This window comes from Engystomops pustulosus, chromosome 7 (genome assembly GCF_040894005.1).
Source record: "Engystomops pustulosus chromosome 7, aEngPut4.maternal, whole genome shotgun sequence".
Lineage (NCBI taxonomy): Eukaryota > Metazoa > Chordata > Amphibia > Anura > Leptodactylidae > Engystomops > Engystomops pustulosus.
In genome coordinates this window covers 128,982,335-129,009,335 of record NC_092417.1, presented here as the reverse complement: position 1 = coordinate 129,009,335, position 27,001 = coordinate 128,982,335, and the positions used below count along the sequence as shown (strand labels likewise).

Sequence of the window (27,001 nt, the reverse complement as noted above, 5' to 3'; positions counted from 1 at the left end):
AAATTTCATTCAAAACTTTATTTATCCCCAAAATAGTCAATTCTGAAAATCCAGAAAATCGCTATTCGATTTGTAGGCCGCGTGACATCAAAATAAATTATCCAGACATTTCAGAAATTATGAAAATGTAAAATAGACAAATGGGAAATGTTATTCAGCAACTTATTTAGGTGGTAAATCTATCTGCCTGAAAACGCAATGATTTAGAATTTCGAAAATGGCAAATTTTTCAAAAAATGTATCATACTTTCTTTTTTTTTGTAAATAAACGCAAAACTTATCAGCCAAAATTTACCACTAAAATGAAGTACAACATGTGGGGAAAAAACAATCTCAGAATCGTTTTGATAAGTAACAGAGTTCAAAAGTTATAACCATATAAAGCGACGCAAGTCAGAATCCAAAAAATCGGGCTGAGCCTTAAGCTACAAAATGGCTGCGTCCTTAAGGGGTTAAGCTAAATCACACCATCCACACAACACATTCATACATTGATAGTCTTTGGCATGTATTACTGGACTAATGGTCTCTGCAGCGCGACCCTAAGTCCTAAATGAGTCTCCAAATGAATCGCCATCAATTAAAATTAGGCTCAGGCAGCCCCCCCAGGGGCCTAATTTTAATTGATGGCGATTCATTTGGAGACTCATTTAGGACTTAGGGTCGCGCTGCAGAGACCATTAGTCCAGTAATACATGCCAAAGACTATCAATGTATGAATGTGTTGTGTGGATGGTGTGATTTAGCTTAAAATCTAGTATGCCATTGTTTGTGGTGTGTAAATATACTAGTCCCCAGAGGTGAATAGGTATATCCTATAGAGACAATTTGGCACACACCACCGCAGAAAGGTATACAGCCGCTCTCAGCAACCACTTCACAATTGTCCACCCCGATAGTATATCGGTATAGTAGCACCCCTTAGCGAGTCACACTGCTCCACCAGCCTATCATACCAGCATACAATACCATTGAGAATTCCCTCCACATCCGCCATATTCTTTTAATGCGTTTCTTTATGTCAAGGCTCATATATATATGATTATATTGTGATCCTTTTTAAGGAATATCGAAGTAAAAGTTAAATTTTAACGGGTCACAAGGACCTCTTGTGTTGCTCACTAAGAGCTAAACACAAGTCTCCCTGCAAATTACTCACAATATGGTACTAGCTGCACTACTAATAGCAGCAAGCCCAGCCATAAGCAAACCAAAAAAAAGGGAAAATAAAACGTTATTGTAGCCCTAAGAAGGACTGATGGGTTCTTGTAGAATCACTCCTGCCTAACACTATTCTAATGGAACACCCTAACGCTTTCCCTGACCAGCAGCATCTCTCTCCCTAGCGGCATCCAGACAGAGAATGACGCGAGCAGTGCAGGCAGGGGCTAGTCTATTCCAGGGTCACCTGATCTGGCCAGCCAACCACTGCTATCGACGTGTAAGGGTAGCACGTCATGCTGGGTGGAGTGCAGAGTCTCCTGGCTTGTGATTGGCTCTGTTTCTGGCCGCCAAAAAGCAAAACGGCGGGAGATGACATTTTCTCAAGCTGGAGAAATACTCGTCTGAGCAATGAGCAGTTTCGAGTACGCTAATGCTCGAACGAGCATCAAGCTCGGACGAGTATGTTCGCTTATCTCTAGTTAATACCTGATCAGAGTGGTTTTGCTTAAAACACAATAAAATTTAGGGCCTTGGGAAAGCTGGGTGCTCCTGGCTGCCATGCATAAACACATTACACAGAGCTTCCTCAACTGTCCAGACAGGACTAATAAACCTGAGTTGGATTGATTACTTCTGCCTGTCAGGGACACAGTGATTAAATTATTCTCTGAAGCAGTGCATAATTAGGGTAATAGTGATGGGAATTACAGCTCCACTCACTAAGAAGAGCCTGCTCTTCCGGCTCCTGAACGGCACCCTATTACATGTACAATAGGGAGCCGAGGGCCAGTCAATCACCCAACGCCATTCCACTTTTAATCCAACTGTATCGTGTTAAAGGGAGCGTGGTGAGCCAGTTAGGGGTGGAGCAATCGGCTCACGTCGTTCCCGAACGACACATTACTATAAGGTAAGAGGAGAAGCGCTGAGCAGCCAGAGGAGTGACAGAGCTCCATTATCATAAATGTTATAACTGTTTTTTTTTTTTTTTCAGTAAAACCACTCAGTTCAGGGATTAACCAGGATATGTGCCTGCATCAGTGTAGCTATAGCACTCTCAAGGTATGTTTGGTTCATAATACATAAAAGAAAATGGTAGATTGTTCAAAAGTTATAATCATATAAAGAGATGCATGTCAGCTGAGCCTTAAAGTGGTTTTTCCATGAAATAAAAGTTCTCAAATTTTAATGCTCTGTTTACACAATGGAGAGAATTTTACCCCCTTACTTTAGAATTTTGCTATTTTAGCTTCTATAACTATAACTATGGTGAGTGTAAAATTCCAAAGTGTAGGCAGGGACACTAAAACAGATAAATTATGATCCCCATGTGCTGACAATGTGCTTAGATAATTAGGGTACAGGTTTATATACACTTTCATTTAGCTTCTGAACAGTCTACTAGTATATGACACATAAAAATATGAGACTCTGAGCTCTGCTACATCTGAGCTATAAAACAGACAGTCAACTCTGATAACACTCCTTTCCCTGCTATTAAGATCTTATTTTGCTTGTAGATTTAGTCTCCTCATGCTGCTTGCCAGCCAGAAGTGTGTGCGTGTGAGCTTGTCTTGGAATGCAGGAGGAGTGGCTGGAGTGCATAAAGACTGCATCAAGCAGAAAAGAGAAGATTTTCATGAGAAGAATCTGCCATGCCCGACCCCAAGCCAGAAAATTTACGGTCAGATGCTGGGGCAACCAAAATTGCATACACCAGGGCTGATAGAAAGAGGTTGGAATTATATCTATGAAATCCTGTATTTTTGTTAATAACAGTGAATTAGAGAATGTGTTATTTTGTTATCCTGAGTAAATCTAAGTATCTTCATGGGGGTATCCCTTTATGTCAAAATAGAGCTGAGCCTTAAGTAAAAAAAATGTCTGCGTCTTTAAGGGGTTATGGGTGCAGTCACATGGAACATTAATGGGTGCAGTCTTTGGGGGACTCATCCCAATACGGTTCTATGAGTTTACAATGAAACGTATGCGATCAGTACCAACTAGCGTTTTGCAAGAAGAGTTTTAGCTTTTATAGTATTTGCGGTTTATTATTCGTAATGTTAAAGGGGAATTCCCAGAGAAGAGAAGTTCCTTAACTCCTTAACGCTCTGCGCCGTAGCTCTACGGCGCAGAGGTATAAGGGATGTATGAAGAGGGCTCACGGGCTGAGTCCTCTTCATACAAAGGTGGGGGTTTTTGCATTTTGCAGAAAACCCCCACCGCTAATAACCGCGGTCAGTGCTTGCACAGATCGTGGCTATTAACCCTCTCAACGCCGCCATCTTTTTTCCGATCGCCGCGCCCCCGAACGTCATCGGGGGGCGCCGATCGGTTACCATGGTATCCTCGGGTCTTCTTTTGACACGAGGCTACATGGCTTATGCAGGTTCGTTACAATGAGCCAGTGGCTCATTGTAATGTATGACCTGCAAAAATGCCATATATTGCAATACTGCAGTATATGGTAGGAGCGATCTGACCATCTAGGGTTAATGTACCCTAGATGGTCTAAAAAATAGTGAAAAAAAAAAAAAAAAAGTTTAAAAAATAAAAAAAATTAATAAAATATTCAAAGTTCAAATCACCCCCCTTTCCCTAGAACGGATATAAAACATAATAAACAGTAAAAATCACAAACATATTAGGTATCGCCGTGTCCCAAAATGCCCGAACTATCAAAATATAAAAACGGTTACGGGCGACGGTGACCTCCGAGGCGGGAAATGGCACCCAAATGTCCGAAATGCGACTTTTACACCTTTTTACATAACATAAAAAATGAAATAAAAAATGATCAAAATGTCGCACAGACCTCAAAATGGTAGCAATGAAAACATCGCCTCATTTCGCAAAAAATGACCCCTCACACATCTCCTTGAGCCAAAGTATGAAAAAGTTATTAGCGTCAGAAGATGGCAAAAAATGTTTTTTCTTTTTTGTACACATTCGTTTAATTTTTGAAAATGTATTAAAACACAATAAAACCTATATAAATTTGGTATCACCGCGATCGCACCGAACCAAAGAATAAAGTAGGCGTGTTATTTGGAGCGAAGAGGGAAAGTCTTAAAAACTGAGCCCACAAGAACGTGACGCACGTCCAAATTGCTCCTTTTTCTTCATCTTGGCACCCATAATAATTTTTATAAAAAGTGGTCCCACAGAAAATAACACTTCACACAGCTCTGTATGCTAAAGAATGAAAAGATTCTGGTGTTAACCACTTAGCGCCGAGGCGAGGCCTTTTTCAGTTTTTTTGCGTTTCCATTTTTAACTCCCCCATCTTCAAAAATCTATAACTTTTTTTCCATGTACAGGCAGTCCCCGGGTTACATACAAGATAGGGTCTGTAGGTTTGTTCTTAAGTTGAATTTGTATGTAAGTCGGAACTGTATATTTTATCATTGTAATCCCAGCCAGAACTTTTTTGGTCTCTTTGACAATTGGATTTTAAAAATGTTGGGTTGTCATAAGAATCAATATTAACACTAAAGCTTCATTACAGACGCATGTGATAACTATTATAGAGGTTTATTGTAGCCTAGGACTAAAGTACAATAAATTACCAATATCCAGAGGTCCGTTTGTAACTAGGGGTCGTATGTAAGTCGAGTGTTCTTAAGTAGGGGACCGCCTGTAAAGAGCTGTCTGAGGGCTTGTTTTCTGCGTAACAAATTGCATGTCAGAGCAACAGTATTTAATATTCCATATACTGGGAAGCTGGAGAAATTGGGGAAACACTTTTGTGGGCTTGAATTTAATGGCTATTAATGACTATTTTATACTTGAGTGTACGAAGTTGTATGTGGTGTAATTTTTTTCGAGATTAGATGACTTTTTCAATGCTACCAATTTTAGGACTATTGATGACTTTCTTAAGTTTTTTATGTTAAGTAAAATGGCGAAAAAGTGGCATTTTTGACTTTGGCCGCTATACAACCATTATATTTTGATCGATCGGACATTTTAGGAACATGGTTTTTACCGTTTATATTTATATCAGTTCTAGGGAAAGGAGGAGATTTTTTTTTTTACCCTATTCCCTAGGGTACTTTAACCCAAAGTTGTCCTCAGGGCTATGTATGAACCGTCATGGTAACAGATTGTCGCCCCCCGATTATGTCTCAGGGAGAAATGATCTAAGCCAATGTGGCTCACCCAGCGGCAATATGCAGCAAACAGCCACCTTGTATTGAGAGGCCTCAGCCCGTGAGCCCTCTTCACACAGCGGCAGTCGACATGTGATGTACTAATGTTACACTTCAGTGAGGGATTAATATAAAATGTATAATTTATTTTGTGTCTTATACATTTTCTATCTCCATATATGGACAGTTTGTGCTATTTCCCTGATGATGTAGTGCAACACATCTATTCAACGGCTTCCACGGCCCAAAAAATCCATTCAAAGGCTTCCCTGCCTAATATCTTCTCTGTGGATTTCCCTATAGAAAGCTACTTGGAGTATGTAGAATGGCAGAAATCATTCAGTACCAAAAATGATAGAAACCTGGTACTGGGGTTTCCAAACATCATGCAACCCTACTCCTATCATGGACTTTGTCCTGGCCATTTGTGTCGTTTCATAACTTACAGAACTTACACATGGACTATCATGGACTTTGTCCTGGCCATTTGTGTCGTTTCATAACCACAATCCTGATGTGGTTATGAAAAGTAACATAATTTCCCTGTAACGATGGTCATTGGTCCCAGGAAAAGCAGGACAATTTTTGATGTTCCACTATGCACTACTTTAAATGATGATATCTCTGGAAAAGCTTTACATAGCATAACAAATTTAACTTTGTTTTTTTCAAGACATGTGAGACTATCTTTATACAATAGTTTTGATAATTACATATGTCAAATTTGCTAATAATTGACTACGAAGTTGAAAAAATAAGAATTTTAGTCATTTTTCCAATTAAAGCTTTTTTTTTTTTTTTTTAAAGTAGTAACTTTTACCCAAACTATGTTATAAATATGTACAGCATTATTCCATCACCCTTTCCCAGTTACAGCTACAGATGCAGAGGGTGCATGTACTTCTGCAATAATGAAAAGTAAGAGTTTCCTGCAGCTCCTTCTATATTCTGCCTTCTGCTGAGCGTCTGGAGGGGGGCTCAATTCAAACCAATATCTCCTGAAACCTTGAACCTAGAAACAATTATTAGACAGGAGAGTTTCACCTTTCATATGATACATGGATTGTGTATGGATGCTCAACAGATCCGGAGATATCTACTCTTACAATCGGCAATAAAAAGCATCCATACACTATCCATATATCACTAAAGGAGAGATTCTCCTGTTTAATATGACACGAGAACTGTGTTTCTAGGGCAAGGGTTCAGGAGACAGTCATTTGAATTTGGTCACTGTCATGTCACTGATCAACGTCCTTTCTGCAATCTGTCACAGTGAAAGCTGCCGTATATTTACTTGGAGCGGTACTAAAGGGGGTTAAAGGGAACCGGTCATCAGCAACTGGCCTAATAAACCACTACCAATATATTGTCAAGCAGCATAACACCTTCAGGTTTTTGTTTCTTTCTAAATTGGTTATAAACTCTCCGCCTCCTTGACTTTTTAACACTGAAGTCAAGGCGGGAAGGACTGAACGCCTCGTCCTCTGTTATTGACATTGAGCATCAGACTTCAGGAGATCTGGCTATTGATGTCTTTAGATACAGGACTATCAATTACAGTGAAAAGGGACTTTCTGAGGAAGGGAGAGCTTGACTTCAGTGTTAAAATCTGTTTCATTGGCTTTATAAAACGAATTTACATCTCACTTGAAAGTTGGTTTTCTGCATGATGCCACCAAACTGGGTCATAAAAGAAACACAATCTGGAAACTGCTCAGCTGCTTGGCAACTGGTACTCGTAGCGGCTTATTAGTTCAATTTCCAATGACAGGTTCCCTTAAACATATGCATACATACACTCAGCTTTTAATGTAACTCTCTCTGTTAATGTCCTCTCAAGGAATATGCACCGTTGAATTTACAACCCCCAAATTTTGCACAGTGACTCCCAGTTACACAGGTTACTAGCTTTTGAGTCAAAATTTTCACCCAGTGCTTTTTCAAAATATAATTATTAACAACCATATAGAGGTGCCATAGTCTACTGGCTACTGTGGTAGTTAGCAACCAATGACAGCTCAGCTTCTATTTTGCCACAGGTCATTAATATATAGGCAATGAGTATAAGACAGCTTATGTGTATGGTAATATGGTTAGAGACATACAGACAGAGAGAAATAGAGATAGGTATATAGATATAAAGATATATAGATGCAAAGATATAAAGATAGATAGATATCTAAAAACATAGAATGGGGCAGTTAGAAATAGCCCTAAGAACAATTTTTTCAGTAGAAAATAAAACTACTGAAATCACAAAGCATTTCTTACCATCATCTAAAGTGATGTCCTGTAAGCCAATTGACTGGAAGTTCAAATCACCATCCTCAGGCTCAGGTTTAGGTTTAACAGATAGAGAAGAGTCATTGTGGTGGAATGGAGAAGAGTCCTGAATTGCATGGTGCCCAAGAGTGACATTGTGGGGAAGGTTAACCAGTCCATGGCTTTGGGTTTGTGAAGCCAGTTGTCCAGAATGAATCAGGGATGTGGGAAATGGTGATGAGGCTTTTACACTTGATGTTGGGGATTCATATGGGATAGGCTGCATCTGAGGAGAAGATGGACTGGGCAGTGATGAGGAAGTTAATGCGCTTGTATGAGCATTGGTAAAGGAAGAGGTAGGGCCTGGTTTTGTCAGGTGGTAAGAGACAGATGGAAGCTGAAGTGGTAGATGTCCAATCGTCAGACTTGTTGAAGATGATGGAATGGTATTCTTGCCACCAGTGTTTGGACAAGAGTAGCCAATCTGCTGGAGATGTGACGATTGCACTGCATGGACCAATGGATCAAGGATGGCAGGAGATGAGGTGGATGGACTTAATCTTGATGTATGGTAATGCATCATTGCCAAAGACTGATGACCATGGTTGACCAAATGAGAAATACCAGTTTCTTGCGGAAATGCATCAAACCCTTGAGCAGGGACTGGATTCAATGGAAGACCGGACTGTCCATTGTACATTACATTAGACTGCATAGATGAATAGGAAGACCTTGTGGCTGAAGATGATACATGATACGACTGCTGTAACAATGGAGGGAGGCATTCTGCTCTCCCATTTAGGTTCCTACCTTGTGTAAGGCGGGGAACTCCATGATTCACCAGTGAAGAGAATGTAGGTTGAGAAGGGCATCCTAGACTTCGATCCAAAGAGGACATGAGATTATCATGATTAGGTCTCTGATCTGTAGAAGGGCTGTCAGAGTCCACAGACTGCTGATTAGAAACATTCACTACCTGGGGTAGAGATACAGAAGATGTTGTTGGTATAGCTTCTTCTTCTGCATGTTCTCTTTTAAGCATAACTGTTGAAAAAGAAGACATCAATTATGGGATGTATGTGCCAAATGCCTTTTTCTATACATCATAAAACATAAATAGGCATTAAAAATAATCCTGTGCCCTATTTACATTCAATTGTGTCAGTATATCTTCTTTTCATTCCATTTTATGTCCGTTTTAGTGTTTATGTATTGAAAGGGAGTCTACCAGCAACCATATTATCATGCAAGCATAAAAAAAACAAAAATCGCGGCTTATTCAGATTGCACTTTCGTCTGACTGTTCGCCGTTTTCAGGATTTGTGCAGCTGTGATAGGTATTTAACAGGGGTTTGCGCTGGGATTGTGTCACACATGATCGTTTTTTGGCGCAGCTGCACTGGCTTTCATGAGACAGAAATCGGGGGCTTGCCGTTCCAACCGATTCGGACTGAGCGCGGGAATTAATTTCTGTCGCAATCCAATGCACCAGGAAGAAGAAAGTGAACTGCGTCGGAACTGAGTGGGGAAGCGACTCATGCAGGATATCAGGCGCACATTCTTAATGAATCGCGGCAAAGTGCATTATCGTCGGACAATGCACTTTGGGCGAGTTTGGGATAAGCCTTCCAGACACACCTAATATTAGGGAAAATGATGGTTTATGTACTTCTTAGTACACCATAGATGGTGTAAATTTTCTTCTTTCTACACTATGGAGAGGGGTGGGTGGGGGGAGATTTATTCAGCAGTCTACAACAGAATTCTGTAATTGACCTAAAAGAAAAACTTGTCTACGCTCTATTTATAAATGGTTTTAGACAGTTTTCAGACACTTGTACGACTAGAATGATAAAAGCGACTTGCACTATAAAAAGTGGCATGGCTTCATAGCATAAATTCTGTGCACCAAAAAAAAAGGCCACTACTAGAAAGTAAAGCACAACTAGAAAGTAAAACTATGACAGACTCATCATCCAACATCAGGTTCTTACATGAATCTTGTACATTCACATTGATGTGTGCTTGCCCGGGAGTACACATCAGCTCATAGGAGCTCTCCATGGGAAATAGCACAACATTGCCATTCTTATGGCCGAATATAGAGCAAGCTCCATCTTGTTTGCGGTCATGTCATGGTAGGATTAGCAAACATTGTGCTCACTGTAACACGTCCGGCGCCACTGGCATCTATAGGGACGTATATCCGGCCGCATATGTCCACATCGGGCCGATGTGAATGGGGTCAAAGACAGTTTGGTCTAACTTTGCACTGTCTTACCTTATTACATTGTTCATAAATATGCCTCTAGGGTTTTCGGTGGGAGGTTACCCGCTGGGCAGTTTCAATCTGTCTACGTCAGAAAACCGGAGTAATTATGACCTGAAATGTTGTGCGTCATATTTACTGAATGATTTAGGCCATTTTTAGGCTGCTCCACCTTGACTCCTCTGCACAGAAATAGCTTGTGCACAAGATTAATCACCGAGCATCAGTCGCAGTAATTAATCTGGCAAAGTAGGGAATGGTCTAATTCTATTCTGCACTGTACTAGAGACTCATTAATACATACTAGATGACAGTTAAGGAGAAAAAAAAAAACAGTTAACCAGCTGACTTGACCAATTCTATGATGCACGAAAAGCTAACTAACACAAATTTACAAAAGATGATAACAGTGGTCAACAAGTGATTCAAATAACTGGAGCACATTGTCTCAGAATGCGTGTAGTCTAGGGCAGTGCCACTAGATATCAGTATTGGACATTAAACAAAAGACCGCAACAAGTCTAAGTCTAAAGGAAGTCCTCAAGAGACAGCAGCAAGGAGTCCACAAGGAACAGACCCATCCATGTGTTTTCAAGGGCCAATCTACAGAGGAACCTGCCTTGTATCTGCCCAGGGGCAAAAACCAGTTTATGAAAGAGAGAACTACCCCTCTGAAGCAGGAAACCCCTCACAATCAATCTTTCCCACTGTCTTTGGAAATCTTCAAATAAAAAAAGGGAAATCCAACCCTACCAGCTTCTCGTCATCCACCCCAAGCCAATGACTACAGTTGAGGAAAGATCATGGCTGCTTCAAGCTTGACCCGTTTGTTTGATGGAACAAAAGAAACGACTTAATGCAAGAGGGTAGCATTGTTGAGAACCATCTTAGTGCTTCCGTCTGACATAAACCTATGAAATGGCGATCAAGCCTTCCAACTAAAGCTATCTTAGGGCAAATTGGGGAAAACATAAAAAATATTTAAGAAACGGAAAAGGTGTCCAGATAAATTGTGTAGGCCACTTCATAAATTATCTTTACTTGTGGTGTGATTTTGGAGCTGATAGATTACCATTAAAAAGTCTTAAACCTTCTATATTTGGGTATGGAGGAAATTTTACTGTAAAATTACAGATTTCATTAGTAAAGGCATAGAGGCAGATTTATAAAAAGTGTCCTAAGGTTAGACAGTGCAGAGTACGACAGGACACCACATTTATTTATAAAAGTGTCCATTGCTGGATAATAGTCCCTACGACTTTCTAGTCGTACTCTGCACCTCCTATTAGTTGGCTTACTTTACTCCAGAAAGTTAAAACACTATTCTGGCGTGTTAGCAGTAGTTCATTTTTGGTGAGAGGCCGCCTCCCTTATCATAGGTCACGCCCCCTTTTGTCGAGCAAGCCGTAGGAGAGACAGAAAACGGTCTAAAACCCTTTATAAATGTGGTGCAGACATTTTTTTTTTTTTCAAACTTTGACAGAATTCTGTGGCAGACAGATTAATAAATCTCCCCCATAATTTTTAAAGGTAATGGAAATCATTTGTTTAACTGGTTAAGGACCAGGCCCTTTCTTGTTTTTTCATTTCCATTTTTCACTCCCCACCTTCAAAAATCTGTAACTTTTTTATTTTTACTCGTTAAGACCTCTGTGGTGCCTTTTTTTCTGTGTAACAAATTGCAATTCATAGTGATGGTATTGAATATTCCAAGCGAATATTTGAAAAATTCCAAATGTAGTGAAAATGGTGAAAAAACGCATTTGCGCTGTTTTCTTGTGGGCTTGGATTTTACGGCTTTCACTGTGCGCCCCCCAAATGACATGTCTACTTTATTCTTTGGGTCGATACAATTACGGGAATACCAAATTTGTATAGGTTTTATAATGTTTTCATACATTTACAAAAATTAAGCTACAGCATTCTCAAGGCTTGTTTGGTTCATATTGCAGGAAATCAAATGGTAGATTTCCTTTAACCCCTTAACGCCAAAGCCACATGTCACCTTCCTGACACGGCCCATTTTTTCAAATCTGACCTGTGTCACTATAAGTGGGTATAACTTTGGAATGCTTTAACATATCCAAGTGATTTTGAAATTGTTTTCTCTTGACACTTTGTACTGCGTGTTAGTTTAAAAATTTTTGGTATGTTTTGCATTTATTCATGAAAAAAATCATGTGGTGAAAATTTGGAGAAATTGCGATTTTCAAAATTTAAAATGTTCTACTTTGCTGTCATAACAGCAAAAAAAAACAAAACAAAATAAAATTCACCAAATGTCTACTTGATGTGGACATGGTTTTTTATGCATAATCCTACAATGCTACAATGCTCCTGTTCAATGTATCCTGGCACCTCTCTCTCATGCAGACATCCATCTAACCCCCCCCAAGCTCCTAACATCTGTACCATCTTCTCACACAGAACACAGCCAACAATGTATACCATCAAACTTGGGACACAAAGGTCATAGATCCAGGCACCATGTAATCTTTTCATATTTGTGATCCATGATCAACTAGAAATTTTAAGACATATAGGGGGTCATTTACTAAGGGCCCGATTCGCTATTTTTCGTCGGGTTTCCCGAATATTACCGATTTGCGCAGTCTTTCCCCTGAATTGTTTTTCCCGGGTTTTTGGTGCACGCGACAGGATTGTGGCGCATCGGCGCTGGCATGCATGCGGCGGAAATCGGGGGCGTGGACGTCGGAATAACCTACGGATGCAAGGCACGGAGGTGCCGACGTTACCATGGTAACACTGAGGTCCAATAAGGACCCCAGGGCTGCCTATAGTTGCTGCCTGTTAGGATCGTGCACTGTGCACAATATAACAGTGCAGCTGTCAGCCTATGCAGAATGCCTGTAATATGACTGACTGTAATATGCTGCAATACCTTAGTATTGCAGTATATTACAATGAACAAGTGAACAAATGATAACTTGTTCATGTCCCACCCTGGGACAAAATAAAACAGTAAAAAAAAAAGTTAAAATAAAAGTGAAATTAAAGAACATTATTAAAAAAGAATAAGTCCCCTGAAGTCCCGTCCCATGCAGTAATCAAATAAAACAAAAAAAAGTGAAAAATAAAAAAAAACAAAAAAAAACCACACACAACATATAGGGTATCACAACGTCCGTAACAACCCGTACAATAAAATGAAATTGTCACAAAACCCGTACAGTGAATGCCATAAAAAACACCAAAAAACCTAAAAAATTATGAAATTTTCACATTTTGGTCGCATAAAAAGCGCATAAAAAGTGATCAAAAAGTAAGATTTACCCCAACATGATACCAAGAAAAAGTACAGCTTGTCCTGCAAAAAATAAGCTCCAAACCAGCTCTGTAAACAAAAAATATAAAATGTTCTGCCCATTGTTACATGGCGATACAAAAACAAACATTTGTCACAAAATGAGTTCTATATTCTGCAAAACAAGTTAACCATAAAAAAAGCTATATAAATGGGGTATCACCGTAATCGTGATGACCAATAGAATAAAGATAACACATTATTTTTATGGTTCGGTGAACATCCGGGGAAAAAAAAAATGCTAAAAACCATAAAGAAGAATTAATGATTTTTTTTTAACCACTACCAAGAAAAAGAGTTAATAAAATCTGATTATTAGCTATTGAATCCCCTGTAAATGATGCACCTGAAAAGTGGATCTCATCCACAAAAAAAAGAATCCCCCATATGTCCAAACACAAAAAAAAATAAACATTTTATAGCCTGTAAAATGTGACATTGCAGATCTGCTATGAATGGGGCTCCTTCCCTTCTATGCCCAGCCCTGTGCCCTTACAGCAGTGACCACCACCTTTGGGTCATCCTCATACTCAAGAGAAATTGGGTATCAAACTTTGTGGAGTTTTTCGTCATTTAATACTTTGTAACGGTTTAACTTTTGGCCAAAATTAATATATTGTCTAAATTACAGCTCCATTTTGTTTTAACCCCTGTGTAGCATCTAAAGGGTTAACACACTTCTTAAAGTTGATCTTAAAGTTGGTGTAGCTTCTAAAATGGCGTGATTTATGGGGTTTTACTGTTATTTAGGCCTCTCAAAGTCACTTAAAGCTGAGCAGGTGCCTCTAAATAAGGGTTTTGGCGATTTTCATAAAAATGTCCCCGGTACGCAGCCAGCAGCCCCCTGTATACAGCCAGCTCACTCTCTCCGTGCGGGGCTGGCTCGCTGACGTTCTAGCGTGTTTGCCGCCTGACAACACAGCTTGAGCACTGGCACTGCATGTAGAGAGGGAGCCAGAACATAATTGCACAGAAGAGGACCTCCCGGGGGGCGTCGGAAGGAGAGTACACTTTTTTTTTTTTATACACTCCAGTGTGCTGAAAAACTCGAGTATACGCGGTAATCTTTTTTTCTTTTATTTATTGCAAGGTATAACAGATCAGACTTTATAACGTTTCGGTCACGGCGACCTTTGTCAAGTTAGATCTGGCCTGTAATAAACAAAATAAGATAAGTCTATAGTGAAAGAGATATATACATATATAAAACAACATAAACATATCAAAATGAATCAGGTGTATAGACGATATATAGAAATAAACAAGTGGGAATAAAAATAATAGGAAATGCAGCAAAAATGTAGAAGGGGAGGACTAACCATGAGCTAACATTAGTAGGTGGAGAGATGCTCTATAGATTTTGCGCGAGTAGAAAAGAGAGCTGAAGGGACAAGTAAGATAATAGATCAGGTGAAAAAGGAATATGTATCATAATAGTAATGTCCTGGAACGCTATTGTGTTTGCCGGCGTGTATCGCGTCACCGGAAGTAGGAGGGGACGTGATGTGGTAGGGGATCGCTTGCATAGGTAGCTATAGCAACGCATCTCAGATTTAAATGAAACGACAAAGCTAAAGGAAAAAGTTGATAAAACAATTATAGACTTTCGTGTTGAAATTGAAAGTAAGAAAAGAGCCAAGAGCCTTAGAGACACAAGACTATCAACACAAAAGGGTATACAAGTGGCAAGATTCCAGCCCAGCTTTCAAGGATACCGCCCGAGACGATTCTAACGACGATCATCCTCATCCAGCGGTGAAAGATCCTCAGATTCACGTCAGAAACACAGTTTTTTAGGCTACAGACGCCCGCCCACATCCCACCAACATCCAGAACCACAAGACACAAATGACCAACGAGAAGAGGGTGGCAAGAAAACAACCTGCTCCTCCACGATCCCAGACCTGCTCCCAGGTGAATGTGACCAAGTTGTTAAAATTCCTTCCAAACACTAACACCTACAGAAAAGCAAAGGCCTCAGCTTTTGCCCAACCCCCTCGCTTAACACCTTTACCCTAGAAGATGACCTACATCGATTCTTTAGATCCATTTGTCTCAAAACCCCCCACATGTCAAGAACTTACACCTCCTCTAACATCACTACTGACAAATTAGGACTACATAACAAAAGCCATTACAACCCACCGAGACTCCACCATAGAGACATACAAAATCTACACACGGACATAAAAAGGAACAAAGAAAACACAAGCACAATTCCAATCTCAGCCCCTCAGAGCGCCAAGCCCTCTCATCCTTACAAGGTCCCAAAAAACTTATTAAACCAGAAGAAAAGGGGGGAGCCATAGTAGTCATGGACAAAACTGATTACATCAAAAACTCCCCAGGAACCCTACGCCACAAATTGCTAACTCCTTTCAGAGTGTTATTTCCAAATACCAGTCCCAGGGTACCATAGATGCTAAAACAGCACAATTTTTGACTAACCATCACCCAATTACTACAGTTTTGTATACTCTTCCCAAGATCCACAAAAGATTAGACATTGGTCAAAAAAACTTTTCTCTTGGAAACCACATAATTTCTAGACTCTTCCAGAAGGGTAGTAATACTCCTCTTACCGATTTTGAAGAGTATTTTTTTTAGCCGAGGAGGAGTATGAAATTTTTATGAATACAAAATATACAACTCCTAGTCGTATATAGTGTTAATAGACATCTACAATTTTTGTAATATTACATGTATTTAACAAGTGGTGCACAACCATGTGACTGTCTCCTCATAAATTTCAGCCAGAGAGGGCCAGGCCAACGCCAGTTTCAAACTCGCAAGAGCGGCCCATGGCTGACGCCAACCACAGACCCCCCACAGAGCAGGCAATGGCTGATGTCGCCACCAGACTCCCTACAGAATAGGCCAGGGCTGATGTCGGCCAGAGCCGCATAGGGATGGCCTTGGTTGGTGCCTGCCCCAGACTCCCAGACAGAGCGGGCCGAGGGTGACAAAGTTAATTTAATTTTACTATTTCACTTATTTTGTAGATGATTGAGGGCATACCACTTTAATTTTTGCTTTTTTCCCCCCTTTTTTTTTTTTATTACAATTTTCTTTGTTTTATAAGGGCACAAATGATACCTGCTAATCATAATATATATATATATATATATATCATAGATAACCGTGATCTAATGGTAACAGTAATCTAACATCCCATTGGATCACTGTTATCAGTGATCTGCATGCGGAGACATGCAGAGAGGATGCAGATAGCATCGTCCCAGCAAGCTTCTCACTGTATACAGGGGCTGTATATGCATATAAACAAACGCAATGCATATGCTGCCCACACAAACACATGCAATAGATATACTGCCCACACATAAACACATGCAATACATATACTGCCCACATATAAACACATGCAATACATATGACACACTGAAACTGCACACACAAACAAACATACATATGACACATTAACAGTTACTTCTACACACTTACAGCCTATGATGAAGATAGAAATCTTCCAAATAGATCCCACGTCCCCCAGGATATCAGTGCAGGGGTCTTTACAGAGGCTGCACGGGAAGCTCAGCGTCTTCTCTCTGTGCTGGATCCCATATATGTCAAGCCTACTGATCGCAATACGCTACTACATTTCTCAAGCTCCCATCCTCCACAAACAAAAGTCTCTAACTACATCACAATTCAGCAACAGAATTATTAGTGACCTGGCAGAAAAGATAGAAAGGTTAACTGAAATGTTAGCCAAATTTCAAAAAAGAGGATACCCACTTTACAAAATAGGGAGACAAGACCCCCTAAACCAGCGGTTCTCAACCTGTGGGTTGCGACCCCGGTGGGGGTCAAACAACCAAATCGCAGGGGGTCGCCTAAAGCCATGGGAGCCACGATTTTATTGCATTTTTTGGCACGAATACAATATTCTTGTACATAGTTTGGGGCCACCGCAACATGAGGAACTGTATTGCGGGGTCACAGCATTAGAAAGGTTGAGAACCACTGCCCTAAACAAACACTGAATACACACAAAGAGCAGACTAAACGCATACCTTTAGCACACCACTATCATCCAACATCCCCTCTCCTAACCAAGGTCATTAACAAACACTGGCCATTATTAAAACAGGCCTATCCTAATGTCGAGGAATTCCAGTCTCCACCTCTTACCTGCCACAAGCGCATTAAGAATTTGAGAGGCAAACTTGTACGCATGGACATTTGCAGCTTCACAAAAAAAAAAACAAAAAAAAAAAAAACAGACTTTTCTTTCCACCCCGAAAAGGGCACATTTCCATGCCTAGACTGCAGCCAATGCTCTGCAGTCATCCGCAGGGAACACTTCAGCCATCCAAGGACTGGGATGTCCTTGTGGACTTTTATACGTGGAAACCTCAACTCCGATTCAAGACAGGATCCACGATATGTACCAATCACAATCTGTTACTAGTTCCTGCACACTTCAATGCGCATAACCATCATTCATCACAACTGTGCTTACAAGTGATCCACTCCGTGGAAATTCCCCTCAGAGGTGGGAACAGGATCATGCTATTACACAATCAAGAATCCTACTGGATTCATACCTTACAAACTATTGAACCTTTGGGGTCTCAACATGGCATATGATTGAATATTTACATAATATCATATGACTTCAGGGTTACCATATCTCACAGCCTCTTGCTATTGTACTAATTTTTGGTCTAAAGACGGGACTAATTTTTCTAATTTTTCATTTAATGAGGAAGTCTTTTCAATCTGTTTTTTCTTACAGAAAAATAGAAACTAGAGACGAGTTATAGTATCTGCATATATCCAGTGGGATGGTTAAAAACACAAATAGTTATAATAAGCTATAATATAGGATGTACCCCAAACATATATACATTCTCCTCTCTTCTTGTTTTCAATGTATTATCTTGCTTCTTTCAATTGCTCTCGCCCAGACATCAGGATTTTTCTCCTTCCTACAGCGATCCAATGTATACAGCCTCCATGCATCCTTAGGGTTAACACTATTCCAGACATTTTTTCACTGTACTGATATGGTGACATATTTACCTACATAAGTGACAGCTTACCGATATGTTGCCATACTTATTTACATAAGCGACTGCGCTTCAAATTGCAGCATCTATCTTCGATACAGATGCATTGCTTTAGCTACCTCTACTAGCGATTTCCTTCCTCATTGAGTCTCCTCCTACTTCCGGTGACACGATACACGCCTCTTTCCTCTTTCACCTGACCAATTATCTTACTTGTCCCTTCAGCTCTCTTTTCTACTAGCACATAATCTATAGCCCATCTCTCCACATACTAATGTTAGCTTATGGTCAGTCCTCCACTTCTACAATTCTATGTTGTTTTATTAAATATAATATAAAATATAATATAAACATATATATATATATATCACACATACATATATATCTTTCACTATAGACTTATCTTATTTTGTTTATTACAGGCCAAACTTGACAAAGGTCGCTATGACCAGCTCATGGACAAGGCAATGGGTAATCCCTGTGCGCCCACATATATCAATTTTCTCCTGGGCTGGTGGGAGGAGACGGTAGTGTTTGGTGATATTCCACTACCTGGGATTGAAAATGTAGAACCGTGGCTACCCTTCATTCATGACATGCTTGTATTGTGGAGGGGTAGTAAAGATAGGTTCAAGTTGCTGTTATTCAACCTATCTCTAAGTTTCATGAGCCCAAGGTTTAGGTATGAGATGCATCAATCATCATTAGCCTTTTTGGATGTTTTGATTACTTAATCCAATAAAGGAACCCTTCAGAAATATTTCTATAGGAAATAGCCTTTTGAGATGGGAGAGCAGCCACCCCCTTCCTTTTAAAAAGGGAATTCCGAAGCGACAGTTCCTAAGATTTACGATGCAAGCTGATGTTATAAGGGTCTGATGGCATTTAAAGATTCAGCAACCAGCCATCTGGTATGGGAAGGGTTTAGCCTGTGAGCACTATCTATCCTTGTGCTCCCGACGCACGCTGTACTATTAAGGCACACGTGAAGAAGGGGTTAAGAAGTTATAATCCGTCCCTATGGTTTCTTATGATAAAGTACTAAGATGTGGGATGATTTTTACTTTTAAGTATGACACAAACACAATGGGGCAGATTTATCAAGTGTCTGAAAGTCAGAATATTTCTAGTTACCCATGGCATCCAATCACAGCTCCCCTTTAAAATATTCATGAGCACTGGTAAAATGAAAGCTGAGCTGTGATTGGTTGCCATGGGCAACTAGAAATATTCCGACTTTCAGACACTTGATAAATCTGCCCCAATGTTGTGAATTGCTCAGATGAGCATGTTTAGGTTTATGACCAATTCAAAAGGAGCTCAACATGATTTGCTGCTTAAATCTCTGTGTAACAAGTTTCCCTAGATAACGTTTTACTAAATGTTGAGTAGTGATAAAGAATGTATTAATTCCACCATCTTTAGGGCTTGATAATCACATTCATTTCTACTAAATAAAAAAATTAAGAAAAAAGAAAGCTATATAGAATTACTATAATGCAAACTAACCTGGAGTATAGGTAAACCGCTGTGACTGGCTACGTTTTCTTTTCCCGTTGCATAGATAAAACTGTATTTGAACTCCTGTCACAATTGACTTGTTGTGGTAAGGTGGAATTTCAACAACAATTTCATTCTGTAAAGAAGCAAATGCTCATTCAGTACATCGCACTCTTTCTCTCTATAAATAAATATATAATACATATTCATATAATCTCTCCTTTAATTAATTAAGAACTCAATTTTAAAGAACTCCATTTGTTAAATTTTTTTTTTTTATATAATTGTGTTTTTATTATTATTTTTCAAAAATATTTAACAAACAAGTTATCATGTACAAATATCACATAAAAATTTTCCAATAATAAAATAATTAAAAGACAAAAGAGAAGGGATCTATTTCCCCGTGGAGTATCAACAGTGTAAATATCCTGTTTGCGTATCATAATGCAAAATCCAGCAGTAACATATGCCTACTATATTAAAACAAATACCAAAGATGGCATCATATCAATGCTTAACCATTCTGAAGAGGTTGGGAAAAAGGGTACGGACAAAGACAAAGTCATTCATACTCACTACGACAACAATTACCACTTGGGAAGACACTAAAAGGATGGCCCTGTCACTCTCCTCCTCCTGCTCGTTCCTCAATCCAGTAGCGGTCCCATCGATCCCAGGTTTTGTCAAACTGTGGAATACGATTGTTCAGGGAAGCGGTCAGATATTCCATACTGCGAGTTTCTCTAACCCTAGAGAGAAGATCCATTCGGGAGGGGGGGGGCTTGTCTCTTCCAAAACTGCGCTATCAGACATCTCGCAGCTGTGAGAATGTGTAGGCTCAGTTTTGTGGTCGCCTTGGCCATGGGGTGTGGAGAGACGTTCAGCAAGTGAAATAATGGGGAGAGTGGGATATCCACCTCTACGACCTCCCGAAGGAGAGTCTTTACTTCCTGCCAAAAAGGCTGCAACAATGGGCACGTCCAGAAGATGTGTTGAAGAGTACCTCCAACTGAGCCACATCGCCAGCAAGTATCTGGTGTGTCTGGGAATAATCTGTGCAGCAAGGATTGGGTATGGTACCACTGCATCAACAGTTTGTACTGGTTCTCCTTATGTGTAGCACACAGGGAGGTCTTAGCCGCCCTATGCCAAATCAGTCGCCAAGTGTCCTGAGATATCGGCCCCCCCACTATGCTCTCCCACTTGGCCATATACGGGTGTGCAATGAGCTCGTCTGGGCTGGGATGGAGTAGTATCATGTAGATATCTGATATGAGTCCAGATGTTTGGGTCGCAGTTTTGCAAATGTGTTCAAACGTAGTGGGTGCCGAGACTGTTGCAGCACTGTCCAGGGATTGTAAAAAGTGTCTAATTCGAATGTAGTGAAAATTGGCCGCCTGTGGGAGATGGAATTTATCCTGTAGGGCTGCAAAGGGCAAGATCTTCCTATCGCGGTAATCCACAATATCTGCAAATCTAAATAAACCCTTCTCATGCCAGGGTTTAATTTCCTGCCCAGCCCCAGCTTGTTGCATGAGGGGAGTGTGTAAAAAGGATTGCATAGGGGAGCACTTGGACACCAATGGGAACCTGGCCAAACAGGCCCTCCATAACTTAATCGTGAATGAGATAGGGCCTAGTTGGGAATCAGGCAGCGCAGGCGCCTCTTTGGGCCAAAGGTAGGAGTTAGGATGAAAGGGGGCCAGCCACAGTTTCTCTATCTCCATCCACTTAGAGAATGCCAGTAGGGTGGACCATGCAGGAATGCGTCTCAAGTGTGTTGCCCAGTAGTATTTGGTTATGTCCGGCACCGATAGGCCGCCCCTGGATTTGTGAGAGAGTAGAACAGACCTGGAAACTCTGTGTCTCTTTTTCGCCCAGATAAAGTGCAATATTGATGCTTGCAGGGACCTCAGAGCGCCCAACGGCACCGCTACTGGCAAGGTTTCAAAAAGGTACAGCAGCTTAGGCAGAATAGTCATTTTGACCGCTGCTATCCTGCCAAAAAGAGAGAGGGGGAGACTGTTCCAGTTATTAAGGAGAGTCCTTATTTCCTGAAAACTACCAGGAAAATTCTGCCCATACAGTGTATTGTAAGAGGGGGTCAGAAGTATCCCCAGATACTTAATAGCGTCTGCTTTCCAATTATATCTGAATGTGGCCTTCAATTGGTCTACCAGCGGTTGGGTAAAATTGAGGGGCAATGCCTCCGTCTTTGAGGTGTTCACTTTATAGCCCGAGAGACGGCCATATTGTTGTAGCCTCGCTTGTAGGTTGGGTAGGGAGATTAGGGGCTGAGTGATGGTGAGCAGGATATCATCTGCGAACAACGACAATTTAAATTCCTTGTCTCTAACCATAACACCATGGATATTGGGGTCTAGACGGATAATGGAGGCCAAGGGTTCAATGCAAAGAATAAAGAGGAGGGGAGAGAGTGGGCAACCCTGACGTGTACCATTCTTGATCCGCAGAGGTGGGGAGGACGCGTGTGGGAGCTTAATTTCTGCTGTGGGATTTGAATATAACTCCCTCAGAGCCTGGAGAAAGGGACCCTTTATTCCTATGTGTTCCAGGACTTGAAACATAAAGGGCCAGCTGAGGCGATCAAACGCCTTCTCTGCGTCTAAACTGAGAATTAGGGCCTGATCTTTTTGCTTATTAATTACATCGATAAGATCAATTGTTCTCCTCGTGTTGTCGCCACCTTGTCGTCCAGGTACAAAGCCCACCTGGTCCTTATGGATTACCTGAGGAATCCACTGAATCAGGCGATTGGCCAGTAGTTTTGTGAATATTTTTAGGTCTGCGTTTAGAAGTGCAATCGGCCTATAATTAGCACAATCGGTTGCATCTTTCCCAGGCTTGGGGATAAGGGTGATATAGGAATGGGTGAAAGTTGTAGGCATGGGTTCACCTTGTAAGAACGCGTTAAACACTTTTGTCATATGTGGCAGCACCACAGGGGAGAAGGTCTGATAATAAAGATATGTTAGCCCATCTGGGCCCGGGGATTTCCCATTTGGCATTTCTTTGATCACCTCCTCTATCTCATCCGACGTTAACTCTGAGTTGAGCGTCTCGATGGCCTCTGAGGGGAGTCCCGGTAGGGAGCAGGAGCTCAAGAAGTCCGAGAGCAGCGTTTTTCTAAGGCCCTCATCCAGGGGTAGAGTATTTGGCAGGGAATACAGTTTGGCATAAAATTCTTGGAAGCGAGAGGCAATCGCTCTCGGGTCATGTAATAGATTTCCCCGGGGATCCCGTATAACATGGGGTGTTTGGTGCTCTCTCTTCTCTCTCAATTGTCTCGCTAGGAGAGAATGGTACTTATTGGCCTGTTCGTAATACCGTTGCCTAGTAAACACTAGTAATTTCTCTACCTCTTGAGTCTGAACCTCTCGCAACTGCTCCCTAACCTCAATTAACTGTTGGAGTCTCCTCCTAGTGGGTTTGGCTAATAGGGCTGCCTCTTGCTTACCAATCTCCTTTCTCAATTCCTTTTCCAGATGGACCCTGTTTCTTTTCAATCTGGTTCCCTGTTCTATACAATGGCCTCTGAAGACCGCCTTGTGAGCTTCCCATATCATAGGGATAGAGGGGATTGAATCCTCATTAAGCTGAAAATATTCCCGTAGTGCTCCATTTAACTCCTCCTTGATCAGGGGTTTCTTAAGAAGGGATTCATTTAAACGCCAATGACATGCCCTCGTTGTGGTATGGCCCTCACTAAGCTGTAATAGGACTGGCGCATGGTCTGACCACGATATGTCTCCCACCTCTGCGGAATGCATCATTCGCAAGAATTGGATGTCTCCAAACCAGTAATCTATACGAGTATGGGTGCCATGTGGTGCAGAGTAGAAAGTAAATGAGCGGTCGCCCGGGTTGCCCACTCTCCACAAATCATATAAAGCAAACCTCCTGATGACTCTACGGAAAGCCGCTGAAATAGTGCTCTGTGATCTAGTGGCGGGATTGGGGTCGATAGCCAGCCGGTCCATATTTTCTGAGAAGATTACATTGAAGTCCCCTCCTATCAGTAGGGGTGCTGCTGGGAGTCTGGCTATTTTATTCAGGACCTTGGTAATGAAGCGGACCTGCGATGAATTGGGGGCGTAAATATTGCATAAAATCACAGGCGAGCCGAACATTTTGCCCTGAATAATGAGAAAGCGGCCCATGGGATCCGCAGTTACTGTCTCAGGCACTATGGGGCACGAGGTGGAGAACAGGATCGCCACTCCTGCTTTTTTGTTCTCCGTAGATGCCATATAAGATACCGGGTAAAGGTGCTTAGCAAAATTAAAGTTCCCCGTCGTATCATAGTGTGTCTCCTGCAAGAACACCACATCTGCTCTACTCCTCTTTAGCTCATTTAGCGTGAGACGTCGCTTGCGAGCTGAGTTGAGCCCCTTTACATTGAGTGTCAAAAGCTGAACCATGGTGAGTTAGCTAACCAATACTCTTGGGCAAGGTACGCTGTCTCCCCTGAATAGGATGTAACTGGACAAGTTCTGTGTTAGGAGGGGGGGGAGGGAGGTAGGAGAGGCTAAGTGTGGCCTTTTCTCCCTAAAGCCCTAGAGTGACTGTACTAAAGGGTGTCAGTGTACAGAAGCCTAGAGCGTCAGAGAAACCCGCAGAGGCAACAGGGGGGGGGCAACAGGGGAAAGGACAAACCTTGCACTCCACAAGACAAACAGTCAAGACAAAAAACAACAAACCCCCCCCCCCCCCCCGAGAGAGAAAAAAAAAAAAAAAAAAAAAAAAGGGGGGGGGGGGGTAATAAGAAAACAAGGATAAATTCCTTATACTATAACCAGGGAGAGGAGAATCTCCTGGCCCTAGTGCAGGTCTATTCAGCTGGTCTACCCCTAAGATGGGGGAGTATAGTCAGCTGAACCATTTTCACCACCTCCTGTATCAACCCTATGCCAGGGTCAGAGGGCGGGATCCGGAGTAGACCCACTCGGTGGGGAAAAACGTGGCAATAGAACCTAATAGAGGAAAAAAGAAAAAAGCATCAAGTGTAGTTCTACACCAAAATAGAAACTGAGATATATCTCTAACTATCGAGACACTAACCCCGGTGCCCTTGTGCAAATTACATCTGAATTCACAAAGGAGGGGAAGGGTACCCCAAATCAATGCAAATATGGGCAAACATAAGACCCCCTTCAAACAAGTATAATAACTATAAAGGATATATGTTCAGCAGATGTTCCTCTCTAATCATAAGAGTCCTGGGATGGAGCTCTGGTTCGCGGCCTTCGTCTCTTCTGTTGCAGCTGGGTCTTATTCTGCGTTTGTCGCATCTGGCGGGGAAGGTCCCCCCAGTCGTGGAGTCGGGATGTTCCAGATGTCGCAGAATTCCTGCAGCTCCTCCATCATTGAGAGCGTCGCCGTTATTCCATCTTTAGTGGCCGACAGGGCAAAAGGAAAGTTCCAGCGATAGGAAATGTCGTGTTGACGTAAAATGTCCAGCAGCGGCCGTAAAATCCGTCTCTTCTGAAGGGTGATCCCAGAGAGATCCTGATAAAGCTGTATGTTATCCCCATTGAAAGCAAAATTCTTTTTCTTCCGCGCCGCAAACATGAGGCGCTCCTTTAATTCAAAGTCATGTACACAGCAGACCACGTCCCTCGGATTTCCTCCCATTACTTTAGGCCTCAATGCTCTATGAGCTCTGTCAAGCTTTACTTGCGTTTCCGGCTCCCCCAATAGTGTCGAGAAAAGCACTTGAAGTGTGGCACGGACATCTTCTTTACCTTCCACCTCCGATAGGCCCCTCACCCTTATATTATTACGCCTTCCTCTATTGTCGAGGTCTTCCAGGTGTCTGGCCATGTCTTGTAGTGTGACAGAATGAGAGTGCAGGGTATGTTGCGTATGTGCAATCTGGCGCCTTGAGTCCGCCTGTCCAGCTTCTAGGTGGTCAATTTTCTGCGTCATGCCCTGTATGTCACGCCGTATCTCCGAAATTTCAGATCTGAAAGCCTCCTTCACTTCAGCAATTAAAGATTTAAAGTCCTCTTTGGTAGGGAGATTCTGAAGATGAGTGTGCCAGAGTGGTTCTGATACCGGTGGTCTCTTGACCGCCATTTCGTCTGTGCCGAAGTGCTCAGGCGATGACGCCCATTCTGGGGGAGGTGCAGCGTAACGGGCAAGAGTAGGGGTTGCACTTAGCTCATCTTCCGTAGCTTGGGACCGGAGGATAAACGGGATTCCAGGAACAAATTCCCCAGGCTGTGGGAGTTGGGGGGATCTCAGTGGGATGTTCTCAAGATGCCGCCCCTGTCCTTCGCTTTCAAACTGACCCTCATCCATAGGGTCGTGTTCTTCTTCAGAGGTCTGCAGATGTTGCAGGTTAGGCTGTTTTAGATGGAGGGGCGACCCCCCCTCAGTGTGGGGTGGGCTGCCTTTCTGGTCAGGATTCTGCGGAGGTGCCCCTTTAGTCTGGCGCTGCTGCGCTGCTGCATTCTGGCGCTGCTGCGCCGCTTCATTCTGGCGCTGCTGCGCTGTTTCATTCTGGCGCTGCTGTGCCACTTTATTCTGGCGCTGCTGCGCCTCAGGAGATCCGCGCTGTCTGTCTAGCTGCGTGCCAAGATGGCGGCTCGGCGCGGCCTGAGAGGCCCGGACTGGATCGCCGCGGGCCACGTGGGGAGGCGGCGCGGCGATGGATACCGCGGATCCCCGCTACCCGCTGCAGGCGTGGGTGCCATGGTGAGGGCGTCTGTCGGCTGTGGCTGGTTCCTCGGCAGGCCGTCGGTTCTCTGGGCAGCACGTGGTCCTGTGCTGGCTGCTGCAGAAGAGCGGAGGAAAAAGCGGGTGAGTGGTATTTCGCCCACCCGTTTCGCGTTCTGGGGTCTTGAGGTCTTTACTCCCCTTCTGGGGGTCTTTTTAGCTTTAGGGGCCAGGGTAGGTCCCCTCCTTTAGGGTAAAATAGGCACCGGGGCTGCAGAGCTGTCTCAATGTGCTGCCATCAGGCTCAGGGTCTAGCCACGCCCCCCATTTGTTAAATTTAACAAATGGAGTTCTTTAAAAAAAAAATTCAAATAAAATAAAATAAACTTTAGATTTTTGTTGCGGAAAAAAAACCCACCATCACTTGTCTCTTTTCAGCCACAATTTTTGCCTCCGCTTCCCACTGTGGCCTTCCATCTAAAAAGGTAAAAAAAATATAATTACATATTTAGTAATAATAGAACACCACTAACTCAAATTTTGTTTAGTACTTTCTAAATACTAAAAGCGTTACTGTTAATTTTTTTTTTTGTCAAGTAACTTAAAGGGG

The 27,001-nt window shown here is 42.0% G+C and overlaps 1 protein-coding gene across 3 annotated transcripts in view; it reads right to left on the bottom strand.

Moving 5' to 3' along the window:
- The window catches only part of NFATC3 (nuclear factor of activated T cells 3), a 141,194-nt gene that overhangs the window by 22,706 nt on the left and 91,487 nt on the right, over window positions 1-27,001 (bottom strand). For all 3 annotated transcript variants that reach the window (XM_072117782.1, XM_072117784.1, XM_072117783.1), the window contains 3 exons: window positions 26,810-26,868; window positions 19,717-19,843; window positions 7,590-8,624 (listed from right to left, as the gene is read on the bottom strand). In XM_072117782.1, coding sequence (XP_071973883.1) covers window positions 7,590-8,624; window positions 19,717-19,843; window positions 26,810-26,868 — 1,221 coding nt within the window. The remainder of the gene's footprint in view (window positions 1-7,589; window positions 8,625-19,716; window positions 19,844-26,809; window positions 26,869-27,001) is intronic.